Raw genomic sequence first — 15602 nt, 5'->3', positions numbered from 1 at the left:
GACAAATGTAATGTATTGCAAATACATAGAAAGAAGGATCCTTTATTGTATGATTATATGATAGCGGAACAAACACTGGTAGCATTTACTTCGGTAAAAAAACCGGGAGTATGCGTGCGGAACGATTTGAAATGGAATGATCATATAAAATTAATTGTTGGTAAGGCGGGTACCAGGTTGAGATTCATTGGGAGAGTCCTTAGAAAATGTAGTCTATCAACAAAGGAGGTGGCTTACAAAACACTCGTTCGACCTATACTTGAGTATTGCTCATCAGTCTGGGATCCGTACCAGATCGGGTTGACGGAGGAGATAGAGAAGATCCAAAGAAGAGCGGCACGTTTCGTCACAGGGTTATTTGGTAACCGTGATAGCGTTACGGAGATTTTTAGCAAACTCAAGTGGCAGACTGTGCAAGAGAGGCGCTCTGCATCGCGGTGTAGTTTGCTCCCCAGGTTTCGAGAGGGTGCATTTCTGAATGAGGTATCGAATATACTGCTTCCCCCTACTAATACCTCCCATGGAGATCACGAATGTAAAATTAGAGAGATTCAAGCGTGCATGGAGGCTTCCAGACAGTCGTTCTTCCCGTGAACCATACGCGACTGGAATAGAAAAGGGAGGTAATGACAGTGGCACGTAAAGTGCCCTCCGCCACACACTGTTGGGTGGCTTGCAGAGTACGAATGTAGATGTAGAAGTCTTCAGTTAACTTATTTGTTGTACATTTAAATGTTACATTGATGCATATTGTGGCCTAATAGTGTAAGTAGCGTTTCAACATATAGCTGCACACACCATATAAAACCATAGAATGGTTCAATGTTACTTTTTTAAATTGTCAGTCTTCAAGAAAGTTTTCCCAAAAGTGACTGCATTTATAGCTTCATTTTCAGGCCTTTTTGTTTAATCCCACATTCTGTTGTAACTTGAGAATTTTGTTTCAAAGGAAACTTCCCTTCATTCAAAAATTTTTTTTGTTTAGTTCCGAGTGTTCTCATCACCCTCACCACCGTACTTACTTCAATGTCTTCTATAATGCTTTAACATGTACTGAATAACAACAATTAAAAATCGTGGAAGGGGGAAGGGAACCACTCAACTACATATGAGTGATGAGTGGCACTTACAAGCTCTGATCACAATACATTTTTTACACTAGCTTTCAAGCTATTGCTCTTTCTGTAGCAAAAGCACTCTTATTCACATAAGAAATTTCAATGCATCCACATGTCTTAAATTTGTGTTTGCCATATGGTTAGAACAGAAATCTTACAATTCTTGTCTTTGGTCTTCAGTTTTCTGTAGCAGTTTCTGCCATTCTGAGTAGTCCGAGTTGTCATGTGTGCAAACTTCGCCACTAATATAAATAACATGTTTAAAACAAATACTGTCAATGATTTTTAGTTGTTTCATCCAAACTGAAAACTGTGCAAAATACATTTGCTGAATACAGTGCCTCAATAATACCCTGTTTTTATGCCAGCTTCTGAAGGTAATGACATAATAGTAAAAATTAATACTGGTAATGATTGCTTTTAACTGAATATTGTATTTTTTGCTTTACAAACAGAGGGCTTACTCAAAAGAATTTTACAATTCAGATTTTTATCGATTTTCAAACATAATATTTTTTAATTCAATAACAAGGCATTCCAGTATTGTATGACAAATAATGCATTCTGTTAGGGTGGTGAACTATCTAAATAATTTTAAGAAGTGATTGCAAATGTTTTTATTAACAATTGGCCAAATAGTTACAATATCTTGTATAAATTTTGAGATCAAGAAATAATGCTGAAAAATATAACAGCCTCAGCAACACAAGTAATGGAATTCACAGGAGAGATCATAATTCATACTACTTATTTTGAATCACTAGAAATGTTCAGGTTTATCTACTGAGCACCTTCAGTATGTACAATTAAGATACATCTCTAATAATATCTGCATGTCATCCTCATCTAAACTGAGAGATATCATTCAACAATGTATCACCTTATTACTTGGGAAATTAAACTACTACAAACACGGTGAAAGCATAGAAAATGCCTCTCATTCCAAATAAACTCACATGGACTGGTTAACAAAATATTTGCTGTTGATTCACTCAGGATGTTTGCATTGATTAGTTTCACATGAAATTAAGTTAAGGTTAACTAATAAATCTGATAGTTCCATGACACATACGAAATAAGTATACTATTCGTTATTTGCATGATAAAATGCAATTTTCTACTGAACAGCCTCACATTAAATCTTTTCCTATTAAAATGCCACATTTATGATTAAACATTATCACAGATAAAAAAATATACAACTAATAGTCCTTTTGTCAATCTTGTTCTAAATCCATCAGTGAATAAGCAAGCCAATTGATTTTATAGCAATAATGAACATTCTCCTATGGTGTATTATCACAATCATAATTATTCACATTTTAACCGAGACCAAGTGATGCGGTACTGTGTATTTGTCATTCAATGAATGTAATTATCAGTTCCAATACCCGAAATTTGCTTTTACTTTCACAAAGATTATTTTGTAACAAAACCACAAGACATGGATAATAAACAAAGGTAATATTTCAAACTGGAAGTCTTGACTGGAGAAGAAGGGAATTTTTTCTGATTCTATTACATGAAACAGTATTTTTAAATTACAAGGCAAAATTAAGATTCTTTGTGTGCCATTGATAACTGGAAATGAAAAATGTTGCCTTTTGACAGCAGAGGATGTGCCAGTATGAAAAAAAAGAATAATGAACAGAGAAATTAAACTATGGAATGGCAGCAAAGTAGAAATATGACGTCACCACGTGAAATGACTTGATGAATTGATAGTACCAGAGATGACAATTCAGATGTAATGTTAGCTGACTAGCCAGCTACTCACATTACTACAGTATTATGGTGGAGTGACGACATGGCAGTCTTCATTCAGGCGTAAATGTTAAGTGATGTTTTAAAGCTGAAATACGAAAATGTTGGAGATGAAGGAGAGGGAAAGAAGGAGAAACAATACCAATGGTGGTTATTTGACATAAAAAGCAAGTATTTTGTCATCCAATCAGTCTGAACTGCAAGACCCCTAAAAAAAGAAAAAGAAAAAGAAAAAAAACACCACACACATACAAATGATCTGCAGAAACTAAGAAACAAAAAAATATGGAAAAGGAAGAAAGACAAGCATGTATCATGTCAGTAATGAAAATTATGGACTAAGCACAGGTTCACAGTGGAGAAGGGAATTTTTCAGTATTCATTGCAAAGGAATTACCAATGTTTGCTATAAGCAGTTTAAGGAAACCAAGAAAAACCTAAACATTACTGGGGATTTGGTCTGTGCTCCTCCTGAAAGAGTAGTGTCTTCCCCACCAAGGTACCCACCTCATTGATATTGGGGAATGAGCCTGAGTCAAGAATTTACCTCCTACTATGCAATATTACACCCTGTGAGACTCGGACCAATTTTGGAATGACAAACTTAAAAATAATATTTCAATATCTTTCTCGTCTTGTCTACGAAACACACAAAATGGGCAGCGATTACTAAATTTTAAAGTTGCTAATTTTTTTCAGTTCCTATCTTTAATATACAAGATTTGGAAACAATTGAAATGAAGAAAACCGGACCAAAATTAAAACTCCAATCAATCAAAATTGCCATTATTTGTGTAACTGATGTATCATGCCAATGAAAAGGGTGTTAAAGAGGAAGCTTCCACTCATGTCATGCATTGACAGAAGGGTTCAGTAGAAGTATTTTTCTGTATAGGAGTCACTATGTAAATGATTGCTTTCACTTTCATTCCTCCCAGTCATTTGTTTGTTCACAAGCATATTCACGCTGTTTCTCTCCCTAAGCATTATGCATTCCTCTTACTTACAACTGCTCACAAGAAATTAACCATCACAGTTTTGCACTTGCTAAACAAACAGCTTCTAATAAATGATGCAGTTCGAGGGTGTTCTGCAATATCTCTTAAATTTTCAGTTTATTGTGAAGATTTGTGGAAGCTATTAGTTTTAGTCAACACATTTTTTCTAAATTAAGTAATACAGTGTTAAGGAAGTCAGTCTCCAAAATTTCAAATCTTGACATTCCTGAAATGTCAGCATTGAGTAAATAGCTTCCAAAGTGTTACCAACAAATTCATTCCATGTGTGAAAATGACAAAATATGGGTTAATAACAGATACTGCATCACATAATTATGAAGAAGGCGGTGGCAGATTTTATTAGTTTGTCAGGTCCCCAGAGGATTTAATTAACAAAATGGCATAACTATTCTTAGCAATGCATAATGTAAAGGTTCAGCCAGTATTTCTAATGTGGACGCCATGCAGTGAAACCCGGAGTTCCGCAGACACGGAAGGGAAAGTGTCACACAGTACAAATAGCCTGAGCTAGTAAACACATTGAGGATATGAACAGCGTGTCTCCCGGACCTTGGAGGGCAAGAAGGAACTTTCCGCACCGGGACTGACAGACATATCGAAACCAATATAGGTCCACAGCGATGAAATGTCCGGGAAGACTGAAAAATAAGTTAGAGAAAGCGGATGTGAGGGCCACATCCGAGCAGGGCAGACCTTCAAAATAGGTATTTAAGGGCATCCACGAGCAGCAAGAAGCAGTGTCATCGTAGAAGTTGAAGAGGGCACAAGCAGACGAGGCCCGGCAACATCGAGAAGGTAGCAGCCACTACTGATGAGGCTATAGAAACTGCAACTACGAGAAAACTGTGATGCTCTGGTGGAAGCAACTACAACTATCAGTTAAGTAGAAGTTTTGCATTGGAATAGTTTTGAACAAGGACAGTTTGTCTCAAGTAGCCTCTACGGTTAGTTTCAGCAATATAAGAAACAAGCCACTGGCTGGCGTTTGTCTCCTGTGAGATAGGACAAGGGTCCATTATTAAATGGAGAGTGAATTCAAAGGTGCTAGTTCTCGTGAGTGGTCGTTTCCAACAGAGTGAGAAGTGGAGATTCTGGCTTAATCTATAGAAGTGTACAGAGTAAGGGAAAGGGTCTGACACCTCACATGTCCTTTGTGATATTAGTTCAATAAATTGCGCTAAAGGAGAATTCTTACCTTACTGTTTTGACAGTTCAGTGCTGCCAATTCCCCCTTGCAACCACTACCTATTGAAAGTATTGTCAAGTATCTACACCTCCTACATGCCCTTAGACAGTCCAGGAGATTCTACTCCCTCTCACCTCCATAATAAAGGCTAGTTAAAGGGAACCACAAACCCATAATTGTTGTCAACATCCCGATTGCGCCACGCAGGCTCTACCAACTCTATATTGGTACCCAGAACCTGTACCAGGACGAGACAAGTTATTCTAAAATGATCAACGTTACATGCACTGTGCGTAGTTTACACAGGCTATGTGATGAAGTAAAGCATTCTCTCTTCAGGCAAATTGGTTTCTAATGAGGAAAACTTAATGAAGTTACTGAGAAGAATTCACCCCAATGTATCACAGCTACCTACCCCAGTAGTCATGCAGTGGGAAACTTCACTCCTTGCAGCCCTGCAGTATACAGTAAATTTTGATGGTCTGGCCTTAGTAGTTGATTAGTAGAGAAAGAGGATGAAATTTTAACTGGAATACTTTAGGAAATGTTAAGTAACACAGTGTTAAAAAATTATTTGCATATTTGTCTGTTAACTTGTGTTTCCTTAACAGTACAATTTAAAAAATTTAAAGGAGGCAGGGGGGGGGGGGGGGGGGGGGGTGTTCCTTCTGTCAAACAGTTCAGTATGTTCATGACACTGAACAAAAACTTTGTTGTTGTAATAGCTGAGCTACAGCACCAGTGTTACAAAATTAAATCAGATGTGTGTGAAAACAGTGAGTTTCAAACTGGGCAAAACTTCAAATGTCCATCAAGAGGAAGCTATCAATGTGTGAGTGAGTGACTTGCCCTGCCATAAATTTGCCAGACTGACATCTTAAAGTGAGCACTCATTCTCCCAGTGTAGGGCAGCATCTCAGCATAATCTTCAGTGATTTGTAAAGAACTCTTCAGCAATCAGTGAAGCATAGCACAAATTGCATCCATAAACAATGCATGTTGCTCATATTTACAAAAATTTATCAAATTTTAGTTAAATATGTTTACTTATTTGTCATATTTCAAATGTTTCTAAAGATGTGAAAAATAAATAACCCCAGCTTTTAAGCACCTAAAAATCTGAACCCTAATGTTAACACTGCAGAAAGCCACATGATTCATCACTTTAATTTCTTACATTGGTATTTTCATAACAACTAAAATTTATCTTGCAAAGACAGATTATGTGCAACTATGCATTGTTGCTTTTGACCAAATTTTTGATCGACCACAATATTACTGCATGTGGGAGTGATGGTGATTCGGTCCAAGTGCAATAGTATCGTCATGACCGTTTACAAAACACTTACTGGGTTCACAATGTTTATGCAAGGTGATTAATCAATATCCATTTTTTACTTTCACAGGGGGGGGGGGGGGAGGGGGCAGGTACCTCTTTATACATTTGGCAGAAAAATAACATCACTGTGTTTCTGAGAACCACAAAAACGGGGCTGGGTGTAATTAACAAACCTCTTCTTTTAACGCCTCCACTGCATGGTCCTGGTGAAATATCACTTATGTTGGTGAAAGTTTCCTTCCAAAGACTTCATATGCTTTGTTGTGACACTCAAACTACATAAATTTGGATTTACATTAACACTCAGTGGACGAAGTATGCTACCTCAAAATATAATGATCTAGAGACAATACTCTACTGTGTAAAACACAAGTTTTAAGTTTTCAATAAACCCAAAAAAATCTGTGCCTGCAAAGTTTTCTTATTATGGTGATATTGAATATTTGGACTACTCTTTGCCAGAAATGTGATCCATCATTTACCTTTACGTTGCCCACAATACTAGCATGGTCAAACAAGTCAAAAGAAGAAACTTATTCCTGGAACTTTCTGTATTCTACAGCTGAAGCTAACCAGGTCTATCATAAGGATATTAGCTGCAATCTATTAAATCAATGGAGTACCTCATTTTAATTTTCTGGATAACGAATTGTATCCATGGCATCAATAAAACTGCACACATTTTCTCTAGAATACTGCATTTCTCCAAAATGTTCTGCTACCTATCGAATAATGATTGTACTAACAAATGAAGCATGTGAAGACACCCTGTCCATTCCCACAAGTAAGTCAACAATAATTGAATGAGGACATTGTTGTGAGGTGAATAAGGAGGAAGTCTACAAAAATGTATATTATTTTAATTATTTGGCCTGTTAAGATTCAAGTATACAAGACACTAAATTTTTGAGAAGATTGACCAACAGAAAATTCCTACAGAGAGTATGACTCTATAAGAGGTAAATATCTTTCTGTGCACCAATTGAAACACTGAATATCTGTCTCGATACTACAGTAGAACTGTTAATATTATATGAATAGTACTAAGGAAGGAATCAATTCTCTGTAACTGTGCTTTCTGTATTTTCTACTAGGAAGTGGACTTTTTGCATTTTTTGCAAACTAGGTTGCTAGATATTCCACACAGGATTTGAAACAAATATACCCATACATACTTCCCAAAAAGAACTTAGAATCAAAGTTTCTTCATAGAATACAATTTGTTGTCTGTATAAGTGGATATTGTTCCTCCCGAGTTTATACATTACAAAATAAATTTAAAACATACATTCTCATTTATCTTGACTAATTATTTAGTCTTCTAAAATGATGCAAAGAAAAATGCACATTTACAGTTGAGTCTCAACTTATTCAAAAATTTGTACTTCTGCACTGTGATTAATTTAGCACCATTGCAATCTTAATAACTAAACAGTATAATACATTTTTAACGTGGGTGAACTACTTTGGAGATAATAGCACATCTGGTAGGAAGTGTTCACCATTTTACTCTTTACAGTCTTTGCAGTAAGAGTCAACCTCTTACTGCTTCCTACCCATTTCAGGGACTTCAGTGGCTCATTCAGCTACAACATGAACTTTAATACAGGTGTAGCACATACTTTTGGTCTCCAAGTAACACCTCATTCCCAAACAAAACAAGTTACACTCAAATATAATCACAAGCCTTGCATTTTAAAAAGAAGGAGATCACCTTAAATGCACACCACATTCTTGGCTGTTAAGTGTCTGGACAACAGTAGTGTAACGAAAACTATATGCACTATCACCAGCTTAATGTAGCAGAACCTGCAACATTTTGGAAACTGTTGCTCCTAGTCTCTTATCACTTTTTCATTTCGAAGAATTGCTCTTCATTGAGCAATATTTCATACTCTTTGTGAAAATAGAATTCTCAAGCTTCGGTAATTATGCACTTAGCCTTACAACACCAAGATAACTATATCCATCTCTAAGAATAATTCTCCTATTCATGTCCCTCTGTTGTATGAAAATACGATCTGTGGAATTGAGGTATCTGACAACTGATGTAAAGCAGCTCACTTCATTCAGAGTCTGACTACCTGAACTTGCACTGCAGTAGGATAGGACAGAGGAGTTGCTCTGACTACCGTGCCTTAAGTTCAGGGAGTAGCTATTTGTAACTTGCGAAGTCAAATAATGGATCTGGAATAAAATAACATGTCAGTAAAAATTTAGCAATACGCTGTTAACTGACTTTAAAGAGAACAGTTTCAGACAACTGCAATGGAAGATATATACCTGAGAATATATATAGTAAAGCCCACTCTCTGTCACCTCAACCGCCGCTTTTCCTTGTTTCAGCTGGAAGGCTGAGAAACTGAATCTTCCAGATGCAGCATCATCAAGGAACCATGGAGCAACCAAACCTGCAATTTTGTTTTTAGGAAACAGAAATTTAATAACAATACTTTCAAAACTGACAAGACATTATTTAAAGGTACATATCCAACTGATAAAACTGTCAGATATATTCTGAAGACAAAGATTTGTTTATTTGGAACTGTAATTTTTGCAAAAGCTTAACACTATGACCAAACATAACACCATGAATGTTTAGGTAGCAGATAATTTTTAAAACTAGTGCCTAGCTGAAGATGAAATATAAAGAGCCTGACGTATGCAGAAAAGCTGTAATGAAAAGAACAATTCAATTATATTTTACATCAACAGCTGCCCACACACTACTCTATATTCATATAACAAAAGTGAATAATCAATGATACCTGTCCTACATCCCTGTTTCTAAAGGGCTGTAAGAAGTTGTTATATCCAAATAGAAAATTTAATAAAGTAAAATACTTCCAGACATTAATTTTTGTTTAGAGGCATGCAATGAAAGCGTCAGTTGTCTAGATGGCGAACACTCATTCCATAGTCTGGAGAAAAGCAACCAAAGTCTCGAGAATTTGATGCAGTACCTCATGAGAAAATTAGGCATGCTATAAACATCACAGCGAATGATGCCAGTTGTCTGTATTACAAAGTCATTCTGGGGTCATTCCAGTGACTGGTAGAGAAGGTTGAGAAGACCAGCTTTACACATGGAGTTTCAACGAAGCTCAGTTTGCAGCATTTTCCCCAGAACTGATTGCCACCATTTGGTTCTCAGCTGAGTGGAAGAACCGAATGAGAGACTTCGAAGATGTGACAAGCTAAGCTGTTTAATGGTGTTTGGTTTGTGGGGTGTTCAACTGTGCAGTCATCAGTGCCAAGTCCCAATTTTTACACAGTCCAATATTTTTTACAACCCAACTGAACCACAGTAAGTAATTATGATGGTGAAATGATAAGGACAACAAAAACACCCAGGCCCCAGTCAGAGAAAATCCCCTACCCAGCCAGGAATCAAATCCAGAACCCCATGATCCATAGGCAGCAACACTAGCCACTAGACCACGAGCTGTGGACAAGCTAGGCTGTGATTTCCTGAACTGGGGCACAGGGATGAGAACTGTATGGTTCCCGTAAGTAGGTCAGCTGTGCACTACACATCAGAAGCTGCTACTCAGATAGCCGACTGTGTGTGGTGCGCACACAAAGATTTTTCAGATTAGGCGACTCGCCATCCAATCCAGATATTGATGGCTGTAGGAAATTCTGAAATATCAGTGTAAGATCAAAAGAAATGCGTCCTACAGGTGACAGTATCAAATTCCTAATGGTAAACTTCCAAAGCATTCGCAACAATGTTCTAGAGTTTGAAGTACTCATGAAAAGTAGTGAGGCTCACATAATATTAACAAGGAGAGGACAACTACTCTTCATTGCGAAATTCATCCAAATTTATGGTACATGTAGGGCATGCTGAGATGTGCAAGTGTTTAGAAAATAAAAGGAATTTTGATTCAAATGTGCACCTTATCAATTGTCCCTGTGACACTGTGTTTAGGAAGCAGTGTTTGACTCAGGGTAAGAAAATGGATTCATATTGAAAGGATTGCAGGTTCAACTCGGCCCAGTGGCAAACACAGTATTTTTGTGCCCATTGACAATGTGTACTCTACTGACACCACAATTAACTGCAACATCATATATGTTATTTTGTATTTTTATTGCACAACATCAACACATTCCCATGTACACGTTAACTACAATCCCTTTTGAAATGTTTGCAGTCCTGCATTTCATCCTATTCCTATTCTTTTTGTGCTTATATAAATTAATAAAATAACCTATATGATGATGTGGTTAACTGTGATATCAGTAGTGTACACATTGCAAAGGAGCACAAAAATATTTGTCACCAGGCGAAGTCAAACCTGCGACCCTTTCAATGCGAATCAGATCTCAAATGCTGAGCCAAACACTGCTCCATAAACGCACTCTCGTGGGGACAATTGATAAGGTGCACATGGTGATAGATCTGTACCAAAATTTCTTTTATTTCCTAAATGCTTGGCCATCTGAAGTTGGCACTTGGGGCACGTTACCTCACCATGCCCTACATGTACCATAATTTTGGATGAATTTTGCGATGACGAGTAGGCATCCTCTCCTTGTAAGTACAGAAAGCTGGTTGAAATTGACAGCAGTGAGATTTTCAGGGAAAATTTAAGTGTATGTCGAAAGGACAGGCAAATGGGAAATGGAGGTGGTTGTGTGTGTGTGTGTGTGTGTGTGTGTGTGTGTGTGTGTGTGTGTGTGTGTGTCACAGTACACAAGAAACTCAAAAACTAAAATCCACTTAGATAGAAATTGATACTTCATGTGAGACTGCTTAGGCAGGCCTCAGTGTCACAGACTCATCCACTCATGTAACAGAAAACTTTAGAGAGAACCTCAATTCACATGTACGTATGTTCCCCAGTCACAACGTAATCATCGGTGGAGACTTCAATCATCCAACAATCAACAAGAAAACGACAGTTTCGTTAGTGGAGAGTGTGATATATGAAAATGTACTAAATGCCTCCTCTGATAACTACCTAGAACAGATAGGAATCCCACTCATGATGGAAATATATCTGATCTAATGGCCACAAAGAGACCTGACCTCTCAGTATGTCCACACCGAAATTGGTATCAGTGACCATGACACAGTTGTGGCAATAATGATTACCAAAGTGCAAAGGACAACAAAGCAAGCAGGAAAGATTATATATATTATTCAGTAAACTAAATAAAGAAAGTCAGTAGTGTCATATATCAATGAGAAACTTGAAACTTTCAGTACAGGGCAGGAGCATGTAGAAGAACTATGGCTGAAGTTCTAAGAATATTTGGCCCTGCACTGGATAGGTATGTACCTGCCAGAACAGTTCACAATGGGAGGGAACCCGCTAGTATACAGTTACCGTAGAGAAACTTATGAAGAAACAAATTACTACATAATAGGTGTAAAACAAAGTGTAGGGCTATGTATAAAGAGAAACTGAATGAAACACATTTGGCTGCCAAGAGAGCAATGCATCAAGCCTTCAATAACTACAGCAGCACAATACTGCCAAGTGATTTTTCGCAGAACCCAAAGAAATTCTGGTCATGTGTAAAGGTTGTTAGCAGTACCAAAGTTACTGGCTAGTTCCTAGCAAATGATGCAGGGATTGAAACTGAGGATAGCACAAAGCAAAATGCTTAACTTCATTTTCAAATGTTCCTTTACAAAGCAAATCCCAGGAGACTTGCCCCAATTTAATATTTGTACCACTGAAAAGATAAATGAAATGAATACTGGGAGGCAGTGGTGTTGCAAAACAGCTAACATCATTAAAACTGAACAAAGATCCATGCTGCAATGGAATCCCTCTCTGATTCCAGACTAAATTTTCAACGGGGTTGGTCCCTTTTCTACCATAAATCCCGCAAATGAAAAACTGCACCCAGTTCTTGGAAAAAGGCACAGGTCGTTCACGTCTACAAGAAGGGTACTAGGTGTGATTTGTTGTAGAATCTTAGAACATATGAGCTCAAACATGATGAGGTATCTTTAACAGAATGACTTCCTCAGTGCCTTTTGAAAACATCAATCATGTGAAATCAAATTCACACTTTTTCCACAACGCACTGGAAGTTTTAGATGAAGGCAACCAGATAGAAGCAGTATTTCTTGTTTCCAAAAAACTTATGAATCAGTACCACATCTACACTTATTGTCAAATGTATTATCATATGGGATATCAAGTAAAATTTATGACTGGACTGAGGACTTTTTAGTAGAGAGACACAGCATGTTACCTCTGATAGAGTGTCCTTGTCAGAAGTAAAAGTAACTTCAGGTGAGCCACAGGGGAGTGTATTTGGGCCCTTTCTGTTCACATTGTATATTAATGACCTTGCAGACAGTATTAATACTAAAATCAGGCTTCCTGCAGATGACACAGTTATCTATAATGAAGTACTATCTGACAGAAACTGCATAAATATTCAGTCAGATCCTGTCAAGATTTCAGCATGGGTCAGATACTGGCGATTTGCTCTGAATGTTATGAAATGTAAAATTTGGCACTTTAAAATATTAAAAAATATAGTATCCTATAATATCAATGAGTCACTGTTTGAATCAGTCAAATCCTACAAGTACCCAAGTCTAAAAATTGATGACATAGGTCCAGTCATGGGTAAAGCAGGTAATACACTTCGGTTTATTGGTACAATACTGGGGAAATGCAATCAATCTGCAAAGAAGATTGCTTACAAATCACTCATGCGACAGGGTCTACAATATTTCTAAAGTGTTTGGGACCCGTACCAGATAGGACTAATAGAAGATATTTAACATATACAGAGAAGGGCAGCATGAATGATCACAGATTTGTTACCTCCACAGAAGTGTGTCACAGATATATTGAAGGAACTGAACTGGAAGATTCTTGAAGACAGATGTAAACTATTCCAAGAAAGTCTATTCACAATGTTTCAAGCACTATCTTTAAATGATTATTCTAGGAACAAATTGCTCATTTAACGGCCGTGAAGATAAGAATAATTACTGCATGCACACAGGTATTTAAAGAATTCTTCCTGCAGTCCATATGTAATTGGAATAGGAAGAAACCCTAGTAAGTGGTACAATGGGACATACCCTCTGCCATGCACCTCATGGTGGTTTGCATGGTATAGATGGATAAATCACAACCTGTTACTGCTAAAAATGCTCTATAGGGAGCATAAAAGGCAGATTGTTGGTTGGTTGGTTGGTTTGTTTAAAGGCAGGAGAAGGGGCCAAACTACGAGGTCATCAGTCCCTTGTTCCTAGTAAAACAATGCCGCAAGTGTGAGAATAAAATGGATGAAACATAACACAAAACAGAAAGAAAGGGAAAGTCACAAGAATGAAGGTAAGGCAACAAACACAAGAAGGAACAAAAGACGACAAGAAAACAACATATGCTAGAAACAGAAGAGAGTAAAACATGAAAGCACATTACAGTGGCTGGCCAACCACAAAAATAAAAAGGGAAAGCCAGCCACTCTGCAACACATTAAAACCTCCACCCTTAAAGCAGTATGGTGGAGGACACAGACGGACGAAGGACATGCACTAAAACCTACATAGAAGTAAAAAACCCACTCTCAAGGATAAAACTTAAAACTATAGATGCTGTGGAGGCACTGTCGCCCAACACCAAATGCAGGGTGCTGGAAAAGTTAAAAGTCTGCCACAGAGCGACTAAAAGTGGCCAGTCCAGCAAGAGCTGGATGACTTGTCATTTGGGAGCCACAGCGACACTGAGGTGGATCCTCATGATGGAATAGGTAACCATGCATTAGCCACGTATGGGCAATGTGGAGCCAGCACAGGAAAAATTATTCCCTGCGAGAGGCCTGCATGGAAGACTTGCACACATTCATAGTTTCCTTAATGACACACAGTTTGTTGTGCATGCTGTTATTCCATTCTATCTCTCAAAGTTTGAAAACCCTGCTGTGTAAGACAGAACACAGGTCAGCTTCGGAGATCCCTCCAGAAGCAGTTTCTGCGTCGCCTGTTTGGCCAGCCTGTCGGGAAGTTTGTTGCCAGGGATTCCACCGTGTCCTGGGGTCCACGGAACAGTGGGACTTTCCCAGGCCATAGACAGACTCCTGAATGGACGCTATCAGAGGGTGACGAGGATATCACTGTTCGATAGCTAGTAGGCTGCTCAATGAGTCAGTACACAGGAGAAATGACCCACCAGGGCATGAGCGGATGTACTCAAAGACCACGAGATATGGCTGCTAGCTCTGCAGTGAAAACACTGCAGCCGACTGGCAAGCAGGGCTGCTCAATATGTCCTCCATGAACATATGCAAAGCCTACGTGACTATCAGACATCGAGTCGTTCATGTAAACCACTTCAGAGCCCTGGAACATGTCAAGGCTCTAGAGGAAATGACAGCAGAGAGCGGCGAGATTAATGAGTCCTTAGGGCCATGCAAAAGGTCCAGACAAAGCTGTGGCCGAGGCATACACCATGGGGGCATACGGGAATGGACCACTGTAAAGGGAAGGTCTCCAGTTTGTAGAAAAGGGACTGCAAGGAAACCGTAATCATCAGCCCCAATCTGTGTCACCAATGGGGGAGATGGACTGCTGAGGGCGGGAAAAGGAGATGGTAATTCGCATGCTCAGGGAACTATGAATGTGTGCTGCATAACTGGTGAGCAGTTGTGCACGTCTGATCTGCAGTGGAGGGACACCAGTCTCCATCAGTACGCTGGTCGCCAGACTCGTCCTAAAAGCTCCTGTCGCTACTCTAACCTCACAATGGTGCACAGGGTCAAGTAAATACAACGCTGAAGGCGCTGCCAAACCATAAACCACACTCCCATAGTCAATTTGGGATTGGACAATGGCTCTGTAGAGTGATCTGTACGCCAACTGGTGTTGCTCAGGCAATGGAGGGCACTGAGGTGCTGCCAGCACTTCTGCTTAAGATGAGGGAGCCAAGTCAATCGAGTGTCGAAAACCAGTCCTAAGAACTGATTTGTCTCCGCTACAGTGAGTGGATTTTCATTAAGGTAAAGTGCGGGTTCCAGATGAACGGTATGACGCCAACAGACGTGCACGAGACAAGACTTTATGGCTGAAAACAAAAGCATGGGCTAGAGTCCTTGTCTGCACCTTGTCGATGGCTCCTTGGAGGCGCCACTTGGCAACAAAAGTACTGGAGCAGCAGTACAAACTGCAAAAGTCATCTGCATACTGAGAA

General features: G+C 38.7%; 1 protein-coding gene across 21 annotated transcripts in view; it reads right to left on the bottom strand.

Moving 5' to 3' along the window:
* The window catches only part of LOC126272966 (uncharacterized), an 87360-nt gene that overhangs the window by 57528 nt on the left and 14230 nt on the right, over positions 1-15602 (bottom strand). For 13 of the 21 annotated variants that reach the window (XR_007549291.1, XM_049976441.1, XM_049976347.1 and 10 more), the window contains one exon: positions 8710-8837. Coding sequence is in view for 20 of the 21 variants with exons in the window: in XM_049976441.1 (XP_049832398.1) it covers positions 8710-8837 (128 nt within the window). In the remaining variant the exon portion in view is untranslated. Of the gene's footprint in view, positions 1-1720; positions 8614-8709; positions 8838-15602 lie in introns of those variants that run through there. The other 8 variants (XM_049976323.1, XM_049976298.1, XM_049976306.1 and 5 more) reach the window with 1 other exon arrangement.

The sequence above is a fragment of the Schistocerca gregaria genome, chromosome 1 (genome assembly GCF_023897955.1).
Source record: "Schistocerca gregaria isolate iqSchGreg1 chromosome 1, iqSchGreg1.2, whole genome shotgun sequence".
Classification (NCBI taxonomy): Eukaryota; Metazoa; Arthropoda; class Insecta; order Orthoptera; family Acrididae; genus Schistocerca; species Schistocerca gregaria.
The sequence above is the reverse complement of the archived record's forward strand: the minus strand, read 5'-3'. Positions and strand labels throughout refer to the sequence as shown.